Source organism: Bactrocera dorsalis, chromosome 1 (genome assembly GCF_023373825.1).
Source record: "Bactrocera dorsalis isolate Fly_Bdor chromosome 1, ASM2337382v1, whole genome shotgun sequence".
In the NCBI taxonomy this organism is placed as follows: Eukaryota; Metazoa; Arthropoda; class Insecta; order Diptera; family Tephritidae; genus Bactrocera; species Bactrocera dorsalis.
The window spans coordinates 1,461,350-1,474,031 of record NC_064303.1 but is presented as its reverse complement, the minus strand read 5'-3'; the positions used below and the strand labels follow the sequence as shown (position 1 = coordinate 1,474,031).

The 12,682-nt window shown below is 38.6% G+C and overlaps 1 protein-coding gene and 1 long non-coding RNA gene across 2 annotated transcripts in view; both read right to left on the bottom strand.

Moving 5' to 3' along the window:
* Positions 1–12,682, bottom strand: part of LOC105232299 (uncharacterized) — a 38,149-nt gene that overhangs the window by 13,773 nt on the left and 11,694 nt on the right. The window contains exons 4-6 of the mRNA XM_011213946.3: positions 7,638–8,113; positions 4,607–4,720; positions 4,442–4,539 (exon numbers count right to left, since the gene is read on the bottom strand). Coding sequence (XP_011212248.2) covers positions 4,442–4,539; positions 4,607–4,720; positions 7,638–8,113 — 688 coding nt within the window. The remainder of the gene's footprint in view (positions 1–4,441; positions 4,540–4,606; positions 4,721–7,637; positions 8,114–12,682) is intronic.
* Positions 7,262–12,242, bottom strand: LOC115066577 (uncharacterized). The gene is made up of 2 exons (XR_003846139.2): positions 9,012–12,242; positions 7,262–8,949 (listed from the first exon to the last, which is right to left on the bottom strand). It is a non-coding gene; the product is annotated as an uncharacterized LOC115066577 (long non-coding RNA).

Sequence of the window (12,682 nt, the reverse complement as noted above, 5' to 3'; positions counted from 1 at the left end):
ATTTTCCTTATATAAACTATTTAATAATTAATAATTTATTTTACTTCTAGTATAAATATGTTACAAGAACTGAAAGGTATTGCTGTGCTGGTTATGTTATGAGGAACAACCAATGCGTGTCCGCTTGCCAGCCTAACTGCCCTGCCAACAGTCAATGCACCGATGTCAACAAATGCACCTGTAATTATGGTTACACTTCCACCACGTCTATTCCTAGAGACATTGTCTGCGAGCCGAAGTGCACTGCAGGCTGTCAGCCGCATAGTACTTGTACACAACCCGAGACTTGCACATGCGATTCTGGATATAAAAGACGCTCGGATGACATATGTGAACCCGTCTGCCAAGAGCGCTGTCCTGAACATGCGATTTGTACAGCGCCAGATACTTGTAGCTGCGTGCAAGGTTATAAATTCATTGAAGACTTAAAGGAATGTGTTCCAGAGTGCCCATACGGTTGCGGCTTGAATATGTACTGTCAATCGCCTAATCAATGTGCTTGCCGCACTGGCTACAAACTACATTCAAACGTAACGGGTGAAGCAGATGAGACCACCATAAGCAGCGGCGAGTGGTGTTTTCCTGTCTGCAGTGTTGGTTGTCCCGCGAACAGTGAGTGCTTTGCGCCAGAAGAGTGCCGTTGTTCGGAGGGTTACAATATGCTCACCGCAGACGAAGAGACGCAGATGAGTAGTAATCGCGAATGTGTGCCAGTGTGTGTGGATGAATGCCCACAGCATGCCAGTTGCGTTAGTCCGAATGTCTGCGAATGCGCGTCGGGTTACGAAATGCTTCATCAGCCCCAACATCGTCAATACTGTCAAGCACAATGCACCCAGAATTGCAAACTGAATGGAAAGTGTGTGGCGCCGGACGTATGTGAGTGCTTTGCCGGCTATGAGCATGTGACCAGCACAAACGCCACCTCAGATCCACAAGAACTCTACTGTCAACCGGTTTGCTCCAACGGTTGCGCGCATGGCAATTGCGTAGGACCCGAAATGTGCATCTGTCAGCCAGGCTACCTGATGGGCGCACAAGGTGTGTGCGAACCTACTTGCACCAAGGGATGTCTGAATGGGCGCTGTGTTGACGTCGAAGTTTGCGCATGTAATGACGGCTATCAACTGTCTGCAGACGACCCTGGTAAATGCGAACCCATTTGCAGTAAACCCTGCATCAATGCAGACTGCGTCGCGCCGGAGCTTTGTCTCTGTCGAGAGAAGTATAAACCTATGCCTGGTGAGGGCACCTCTAACATATGTGCACCCATGTGTTGGCCGGAATGTGTAAATGGTGTTTGCATTGCACCCGATCGGTGCAGCTGTAACGAAGGTTATGTGCGACCATCAAACACAACACAGCTGCACATCTGCGCGCCGTACTGCTCAGGCTGCAAAGGTGGCTACTGCGCAGCACCAGCGAAGTGCGTCTGTCCCGAGGGCGCGGAGTTGTCAGTTATTGGAGACACATCCGAATGTACGACAATCGCAACAACTGATATGACCACAGTTACTGCAATAGACGATACCGCTACTAGTACGATTGAAAGTACAACAGAAATATCAGCCACCACTGAAAGCTTTGTATGGCCCAACGGCACTGATAATGTTGAATTGAGAGTTGAGTTGAGTGGCACTACTATTGGGGACGAAATAGACGCTCTGTTGCAGAAAATCGACTTGGATAAATGCACCGACACGTGCGATTGTTGGAAGGAAAGCTCCATCGCTGATTGCTTCAAAATTTGTGGGACAAAGGAAAGCGATTGCCTGGAGCCGCAGTTTTCTCGTTGCATAGAAGCAGGCAAACGAATTGAATACAAAGGCTCTATTGCGCCGAAAATATATACTTGCTATAAGCATAGTTCCATTTACTCTCCGAAAACTGGCGGCGCTGCGCAATCATTGCGCATGACTATTGATGGCTTGATATTCGCTGCCTTCATGTTGGCTGTGTTTGTTTGAGCATCAAGACATCGTCAGCGACTTTATAGTAGATCATTTATGTTTATGATGTTCCGGAAAGATCTCTTATGTATGTATATCCACCAGCTGTAAAATACAGCTATAATTATCATATATCATATATGAATTTTATTTACAAATATTATATTGTGCAATTATATTCTATTCTAAATTGACATTTACAAAACAAAAAAATAAAAAAATAAAAATTTACAAGAAAACTTTATTTATGAGGGTTATATATCAAATGTGGGCGGTGGCAGATACCGGATTTCTTTCTGTTCGGGTTTGTCACTTCAACATACATATTTCTAATATTGATGATGATTGGTAGATTCTGTTGAATTTGAATTAAAATCTCCGATTTTGTTGGACAGTTATTTTGATTACACCAAAGTTCCAGCGTTGTCAACAGGACAAAGTAACATATTCATATACTCGTACGCCCAAAAGCGTCACTTTCTTGATCTATATACCAGTGAGACCTTTTTTTTTAAAGATTTGAAGTAAATACTACACAATACTGTAGTCTCTGTTTTTGATGTCATGAGCAACACATTTTGCAATCTCACAATACAAATATTTCTAATTTTTTTTTTTTTGAAACGTATTTGACCAGTTATATTTTAGTCATACGCAATGGCGGTCCGCCTCAATAGCAATTAAAATAAAAATTTACACACACAGCCTTTGTCAACCTTCTGGATGACTTGATACTTTACATGGGCGATTAATTCGTTCAAACTGCGATACAGTCGTTGCTGCTTAGACGATCTTAGGGCTGAATTAAATCTCAAAAACCTCATCCTCAGTCTTCTGTGTGACAGAGTGATTGAAATGGCATGGGGAAATGCGTGCGCGCGACGAAATGGATCCTGGTCGTTAACGACCTGCTTAAAACAATGAGCTAGCAAGGAAAGGCATCCTAGAACCACTATCGGTAGAAAGGGAGCGGGTCGATACTCCCGCATCCTCTTGTGTTTTACTGCTGGAAAGCTGGACTTCACGAAAGCTTGGCCAACGCTGAGCCACCGTCGATACGTGCGAAACAAATACTTCTTTCTTAACTGTCCCGTGTTTGGGACTTGTGAGCGTATACCTTCCGACATCCCACCGAACTGGCGGGTGTTGAAATTTAGTGCCCTTGATAATTTGTATTGGCTCTAAGCGTTTTGCCAATCTGCAAGTCCGAACACAGGAGTTCTTATTTTCTATGGCTTTACAAAAGACTACATACACTAGTCCACGTTTAACCGTTGATCAGCCATCTAACCTAACCCAAACGATTATAAGTATAGCTAAGAGATGCTTGTGAAGCGAGCGTAGATGTTCTAGCTCTAGCTCACTACTTTTGAACGCCTTTTTTGTATGACCGCTGATGAGATTTCCCACTTTAACCTAAAGAAGTATGAAATTAGTTGAAAAATCGTACTTTTCTATATCAACTCTGCGTACAGCGACGTTGTGCGCGATGTCAGCGACACTGTCGGCCAATAGCGAAGAACTTAGCATGTGCAATATGTTGAATAATAAAATATGCGGCAGCCAGTGTTGTCTCTGATTGTGGTTAAAATGAAAAACTATTACAATGAATCAGTTTTGAAAATTAATTATAATTGTGTCTAGAAAATATTGCAATTTCTTATAACTGTAATTACTAACTTATTAATTATTTTAATACCAAAAGTAATAATATATACTAAGTATAGGTTTAGTGGAACAATATGTGGCAATAATCGATGAATATGTCGTGCTGTAGAAAAATCGAGGTTTTCCAGCTAAAAATGAAAGCAATAAAAATTGTAATTAAATTAAAAACAATAAACAAAAAAATACTTCGGTAGCACCGAAGCAGTAAAATTTTCACAAATACTATACCATATTAAATTGCAAATACCCGAAGAAAAAAGTTTCCCATACAAGCACTTGATTCCGATCATCCAGTTTGTTTGGAAGATATATATGCTATCCAATATAGACGGTTCTAACAACAGAGCAGCTTCTTGGGGTGAAATGAAGTGTGCCAAATTCCAGATGGATATCTCAAAAACTGATTTACTAGTTTGCTTATTTACAGACAGACAGATGGACAGACGGGCATGTCACACTGGGTATTTGAAAAATATGTACATTTTGTAAGGTCTCACTCCTTCCTTCGATTCCTTCTGTTTAGGTAAAAAAATTGACGTGCCTGAGCAAATATTCACTTTACAAAACTTATTTTTCTACAACAACAACAATTCATTAATACATTTGTACTTTTTTTAAACTAGCTTTTCTCGAATGCAAATAAAACGAAAATAAATAAGTGTATGCTCACCTTCCCATTTCCACCCGCATCGTTGTGCGGAACGTCACCAAAGCCGATGAGCGAAGAGTAACATGAGTATTAGCACGACAAACATTCCGAGCGGCAACAGAACTGCATCTAAAGTTTGCCAACAATTTCGCGCTTGTTGACTGGACAGCTCAACGCTCTCATTTTCCTGCAGCGCTGCGATTGTGACATCGGCAAAAGCGGTAACTCCCTCGGTATAGTCAATCGGCGGCATTAAGATATCGAATTCAGCAGCTAGGAGATATGCGAGCACAGTAAAATTAATGTTTGACTAAAAACAGATTTCTGCAGTTTAATTTACCTGCAACGCCTGCGTCTGACTTTTCATTAGTCTCGAGATGACCAAGATCCGTTTCGAAATTGCCAGCCTTTACCGCGACATGCATTTTGACAAACGCGGGATAGCAAATAAACGCTGCACTCAGAAATAGTAAGAATTCTTTAAAGTAGCGCATTTGAACTATCTTCGACGATTGTATTGGATTTCACGGTGCCTTGGCTGTAAGCAAGTGTGCGTTGTTCTTCAAGTACTGCAGCATACTGAAGATGCTTTTCTTCCAATTGTTGTAAATAATTATCATTTCTCTTATGCCATTTATCTATACTATGCCTCCGGTCGTTTATCTTTTCATTGAGTATGGCAAAAACAGAGGGTTTGCCTTTTTATTTCCACTCTCAAGCAAATAATAATAAAAAAATAGTAAATAGAGGGTGTTTTTTTAGACGTGTAGTTTTCATTGAGACAATACTTTTTTCGGATTTGGTGCTTGGTGATGAACTTACTCCGGAACAACTGCAGCGATTCGTGCAAATTTATTACGGAAATAATGACGAGATTCGGTAAGTTTTTCCCAAGAAAAAATTGTTCGGCGATGAAGCTCAGTTTCAGTAGAACGGATTCGTTAGTACACAAATTTTCGTTTTTGAATTTATGAATAATCCACAAACCATTGTTGAGACACCGTTACACCCTCAACAAGCTACTATTTTGTGCGCTAAGCGCAGAAGAAATCATTTATTCACATTTCTTCAAAGCAGAGCCGACCATACATTGCAGTCAAAACGATATAACGGTTAATCCAAGTAGAGCTACTTTTTTCAATTGTCTTTCTTTGACAGCTCACGCGTGAGTCGTGTCATGCAGTCAAATTACCTATTTTTCAGTATATCCTGAATACTCGTTTACAAATCGTACAACTTGATTATGAAATTTCACGTTCTATAAAAAATATGTTTCGCGCGCAACGCTCGACTTATGATCAATATAACCGGCCTACTGCGCGTACTCTTCGCAACACCATCATTCATCTTGAGACACACCATTCATTAATAATAATATTCGATCGAATAGGCGACATCCAGCACACAGCGAAGAAACTATGTATAGCAGCCGTAGGTGAGAGTGTACACGAATACCGTGGAGAGTCGTTTCGGCGCCGTCCGCAGAAACTCGGACTGACATTCGGAACGACTAACACATTTTATATTTAAATTGAAAGCGTACAAATACAGCTTGTGCAAGAACTGAAGCCGGTCAACCTTCTCAGGCGACATCGCTTCGCTCTATGGGCTCTTGAAAAGTTCCAAGAGGATCCGACGTTTTCGAGCCAAGTTATGTTCAGCTATGGGACCTACTTTTGGCTCAATGGGTACATAAACAAGCAAAATAGCCGTATAAGGGACGAAGAGCAACGTGAAGAGATCAAGAGCGGACATTTCATCCAGAAAAAAAACGGTTTGGTTTATGATTCCATCGGCCCATATTTCTTCAAAAATGATGACGATGAGAACGTAACCGTCAATGGCGACCCTTATCGCTCTAAGTTAACCGATTTTTGATGCCCGTGATTTCGCTTCCCACACATCGCATCAATCAATGGATTTATTGAGAAAACACTTCGGTGAGCAGATAATTTCACGTTTTGGGCCGGTCGATTGGCCACCAAGATCGTGTGACATTACACCGTTATATTTTTTCCTGTGGGTATGTATAAAGTCTAAAGTATATGCGTATCGATTCAGGACTTGGAGCAAAGCATCACGCGGTTCATTCGCCAGTTATCCGTCGAAATTCTGGAACGAAAATTAGACTTAAGGGATGAACCATCTGAGAGGTAGCCGCAGACAACATTTAAAAGCGATAATCTTAAAAAAAATTAATGCCAGAGAATGTTGTTTAGAATGATAGTAAACATTTCGTATTAACTTTGAAGTTTCCGTTGTTTTTCTTTAAAACTATAGAGAACCTCGAAATGGATCACCCTGTACTATAGTCTCATTTTTAATGACTTTTACGTGTCTGAAATGCAGTATTTTGATGTGGACAACCTTTGTTTCCAACAAAAAGGCGCTATATGCATGCAACCAACGAAAGAATCAATTAATGAAGTAAACTTTTGCTAAGCGCATTATCTCGTCTCCTGGTATTATGGCGTGGCCTCCAAAATCGTTCGAATTTACATCGTTGGTCTATTTTTTATGGAGTTATGTAAAGTCGCTTATTTACTTAGATAAGTCCGAGACAATTGACGCCTTGAACGGGAACATGCGGTGCTTTATTGCTGACATATGACTACAATTACTGCAAGAAGTGGTCGAAAATTAGGCGGGTACTTGTCCGTAATAATATTAAAAACATAATGAGAAACTCTAATCTTTATAAGAAAGCTAAATTCTGGACCTTAATTTAAATATAAAAAACAACCTTAATATAAAAAATTCTGTATATTATGAGCCCTCGAATTGCATATTTATACTCAATGACTACATTTGAAGAGCAGAGTTAGCTTCAGCCAGGGTTGCAAAAGCAAAAGTTCTATAAAATCATCTGTGAAGTGTATTCCAGCTTCGGTGCAGACGAGCTTACCGTCTTCTTACTTATTTTTGTTACAAATCATTATTACTAATATTAAAATCGGCAATCTGGAAGTCACAGAAATAATTATAAAACATAAAATTCTTATTTTTATAATTTTAGTAGATACGAATTTATTTAATGGCAACCTTTTTACAAATTCTTATACTTAGAATTATATTTTATTTTTAATTGTCTCTAAGAAACATAAGATATGAGTGCATCAATGTACAGTGGCGAGCGTGTGTATTATACAGGGTCTCAAATCAGATGAACGGTGGGGAAAAGGGGCGCTTCTTGCTCAAGTATATGAGTTCCTTTGTTGAGCGGACTAAGTAAGAGAAGAATCACTATTGCTAACAATTACATTGTAAAGTGCATTTTTGTGTACAATAACATTTTGCAAACACAAATCAATTGCGTGAGATAAATAGAAAGGCGATCAACACTAACAAAACCAAGGCCATTACTAGCGCACCAATCCAGAGATATATATCTTCAATATCACCAACACTGTTCACATTTACATATTCTCCCCGATTAGTTGTATTAGTAGCTACACTGGTTGAAATAGTTTCAGTGGTCGTCCTATAATCGTACGAGTTCTCTGTGGTGTTAATATCTGCAATTCTCGCTTTGTTGGTAGTTATCCTTGATGTAGTGCTGGCGGCCGTACCACTTAATGTGTCGTCAACTTCATCGACGCGATTCTCCTGATTCCCAGCAAGCCCATTCGTTCGCACACACTTTGTACGTTGCTCGTCAATGTACTGATATCCATTCCGGCATTCACATATCCGAAACGATAACCGAACAGCGTTATTTGGGCAGTTGCTAAGGCAGTACTTAACGCCGCCCAAAACTGTTTCCTGAGTACCGAAGCTGCAGTTACAGACATTATTCTCGCATCTTGAGTTGTACAGTTCATCGCCTGTTACCATTACCCATGTGCAACTGATCAGCAAAGATGTGATAATTCCAATTTTGAGCAGCGCCAACATTTTTTTTACGATTTTGCAATTGTGACGAGAAAGGCATGCGCACTGCATGAAAATTGAAGCAAAACTGAGGCAAGCATTGGCATAGAACTATGAATAATTTAATAAAATTGATTTTGCACTAATTCTTATCGCGCCTCGTGGCGTAATATTGTAATATCGTATTTTTTTTATTTTTTATTGTTTGTGAGCATATGTGCGCTTTGTATGAGCAATAATTATTTTAGTAAAATTACTAAGACTTTTATTTATTTATGTTTTTATCATTCGCAGGCAGGCTGTGCTCGCCGTTCGCAACTTCAGTGTTTTTTATACCCTAAACAGGGTATATTAAGTTTGTCACGATGTTTTTTACACCCAAAAAGAAACTTCGCAGACCCTACAAAAAATATGTCTAAATGAACAGCATGACGAGATGAGTCGATTTAGTCCTTCAATTTTTCAGATATAGATTTGAAATTTTGTATCCCTCTTTCCCCAACCAAGAAGCTGTTCATATGTCGGAACCACCTACATCGGGCTGGATGATCGGAAACAAGTGCTTGCTTGAAATTTTTTGTATTTTAAAGGGTATTGTGTAGCTTTGGTGCAATTAAAGTTAACGATTTTTCTTGTTTTCTTTGTTTTATTATATGGTAAAGCATAAAGTGAAAAAAGAAAATGCTTTTTCGTCAGAAGCCTTACTAATATGTCTTATAAGTTATTAACTTTAATGAAAAAAACTTCAATCGCACAATAATTCGTTGTATACTCCTTCGTTATCATCACACTGCGCTGTTGATTTTCGTATCACTAAACCAAACACGAAATGAAATTTAAACTAACGGTTATACTTCGATATTTCAAACATTTACCATTGCGTACGACTTCATTTGGCCGCCATATATACCAATACCAATAGGCGAATATTGCAAGCACCATTAAAGTTAGCAGTAGAGTAAACCAAATTATAGACTCAAAATCCATTTCTGTACCAATGATTGACATTACCCTACTGCTGTGTGAAAAACGTTCTCCACAGACGCCTTTTTGAAATTGGACTAATTCTCGCCACTTCTACGAGTTGTTTACATGCGAATAAACTGCAGCTGCTTATCACCATTTGAACATTTGAAGGTCTCATTGAAACCACATACATAAAAGCGAGTTTTTTTGAGCGATGTGTGAGCAATATTTGAAATGAATAAACAAAGGCGTGCTTTAAAGGGAAAGCCTCCTCGACTTCAGCATAAACTCTGTGTATATATGTAATTATATAAGCGCACATAGGGTAGCATTCAGGTTAGTTACTTCGGTTTTAGACTTCTATCGAGACCTGTTAACCAGTCTTCTTACGTGCTGCCAGCTAGTCAAAGGCCTCTTTAGTTAAGTCATCAAGCTATTTCCATATTAAACTTGTCTGGGTGCCACAGCGGAATATTTGGAAACTGTAAAGCAGATGAGCTCGATACAATCAAATTTCCGATTCAAATCCCCTTGAAATAGGAATGATCAGGGGTTCCCCTGTTTGCGCACACAAGAGCGTTGGATCTAAGGAAGGAAAATGAGGTGGAAATATCTAAACAATTTCTCCTTCCCTGCCCAGCTTTCGCCAGACTAAAGTTGGAACAACCGGCAAATTAGATGGAGTAGATATTAGTCAGCTCAATAAATTTGTGGTTGGCTCTATGCGCTTTGTAGATATACGTCGATCTTTCAAATCTGTACTTAAGAGTTCTGGACATCACAATGGATAAGCGTAAGTGGCAGTCCAAGTGGGATTATTTTTGGTGTCATGAATATTAGCCTATAACCCAACCTAACCTAACTCCTTAAGTCACCCTTATGCGTTTAATTGATAACATATCCAAGCAAATCACAGTTTTTAAAAAACATTATTATGAAGATACAAAATTTAATTGAAATTGTATATCTGAAATAGAATTTCCCAAACAAGGTATACAAAAGTATAAGAGCTTTGAAGACAAACTAAATGTTCAAGAAAACTCATTCGGAAATGTTTTGTGAACGTTTTCATAAATTTTCTAGGACACCATAAATCGGAAAATTACAAAGGCTTGATAAATGAACTTATAATGTCACATACAGCTTTTAGGTATAATATGTTCCTAAAAATAAATACATACTTGTGTGTTGGACTCTCATCTGGATACATTTCTGGCAATTCCACAAGAATGACGTGTGAGTTTTTTCATACAACAGTAATTAATAACCACAAAAATATTTTTGTTCTAAGTTTGTCATACAGTTTGTAACGTGAAATTGATGGGGAGAGTCCCCCAAAAGGTATACCAATGAATGATCAGTGTGACGAGTGGATGAAACGATCAAAATCAAGTTTTTGTATATAAAAATTTTTTACTTGCCAAGATATTTTCTTCAAATTTGGCTCGGATTATACTACTACAATATATGAGCATAAAATAATGAGACTTTGTTCATAATTTTAAAGTTATTAATTTATTCTTCAAAATCTATGTCGTCCTCCTCAAAAAGGGGGATTACCCCTGGCCCCAATACACTTGTGTCAACGTGTTTTTTTTTCAATCCTAGCGACAGTTGTCAATGTCAATTTTCGGAATAGCCTTCAATGTGCGTGGTGATACTCGCATAATATTTTCACTTAGGTCAAAACGTTTCCTTGGACCGAACGTTTGAGTTTCTGAATAGCCAGAAGTCATACGGAGCTAAATCAGACGAATACGGTGGTTGTGACACGATATTGGTTGAAAATTTGGCAAAAAAGCTCACGAAGAATCAATGCGGTACATTATCATAGTGCAAGAACCAAGAGTTGTTGGCCTATAATTTCATTCTCTTTTTACGAATAGCTTCACTTAAACTTCGCGTAACACTCAAATACTATTCCTTGTTGACTGTTTGGTCTATAAGAAGGAATTTGGAGTGCACCGTACCTTGATGGTCGAAGAACACTGGCAACTTGATTTGCTTTGATGTGATTTTTTCGACTTTGGTTCACCTTTGCCACGATGTTCGGCCGACGATCGTCTCTTTCTGGGTCGTAAGCATAGATCTAAGACTCATCGCCAGTAATAACACATTTCATGACATCCTGATAGTCGGAAAGCATTGTTTCACAGACCTTAACGCGACACTTTCTTTCGAAAATATTTTGTGATTTTGGAATCAATCGTGCATTAGCATTTCTTAAGTCCAAATGATCTTTCAAAATGGTTTTCACTGATCCTTCCGATATTCCAACGATGCCAGTAAAATTTATGATTGCTAGTCGTCGATTCTCAAACACTAATTCCTATATTTTATTGACCATCAGTTGATATCGATGACCGTTCTGGATGTGATTCGTCGTCAACGCGTTCTCGACCCTCTTTGAATAATTTGTACCAATCAAAAACTCTTGCTCGAGACAAACAATTATCATCGAAGGCCTTTTCCAACATTCTGAACGTTTCGGCACTAGAAATTTGATTCCACACACATAATTTAATGGAACTTCTTTGTTGAATAATTTCACTCATCCTAAAGAACGCCGAATGCACTTTATGTTCTTCAGAAAGACAAACGTACACTGAACACTACTGATTATTTTGATATGACATTTAGCACAGATGTCACTTACAGTCATACCAACATAGAAAAAAATATTTCGACGAATGGGTTTTCACGCGAAATGTAAAGCAAAAAGTCTTACTATTTTTTGCTCATAGTAGTACTTACCTCAATTCAGGGCGCACGAAGTTAACGTTTTACGGTGTTTTTTTTAATTAAATTGCACTAGAAATGTTTTTTTTTTTATTCCTATGACCTGTGTTAAGGTTCTTCTTACCCAATGACTACTGTATTACACAAAATTTCGATTGATAAGCAGCATATGCCCACAAATATTTATGTGTATGTATGTATGCTTGCTTTACCACAAAGCGATAAGAACTATCATATTTATATCCGAGGAAATCCCAATTGAAATATTTTAGTGATACATTTTAATACAGGGTGCGCCATTCTTCATTTACATTTACTAATTGAGTTAGTTAAGCACAAACTGAAAAACTCAACTCAGTATATTACTAATTATGAATCGCTTCAAAACAAAGATCAATGTGTGACCGAAGGAAGCACGCCTCTATCGTATCAAATATTTTAAAATATTCGATGATAATCTATCTGGCTTAATGTCTGACCAAAAAAGTGCGACAAACTCTTCGTCGTCGATGACAATCCATCCGATCGAGGTTAGAGCATTATGTCGGACCAAAAAAGTGTGACAAATGCCAAACCGTTACTGGTTTCAACAACTGAAGAGGGTTTTAAGAGTATCCGATGTTTTCTGCTGGGTTTTATAAACTACGTGGCTACCTTAATGTACCTGGTTCAGGATGTAAATACCATGGTAGTGTCAAACTTATGCGACTGCGCTTCCACAGGATTATTCTAAGATTAAACGAATGTTTACAAAAATACTCAGAGTTGTTATTGATCTCAAAACACTATAGATATATAGATATTTCTAAATGGAGCTTCAGCTAGATCTGACAGAAGTGCC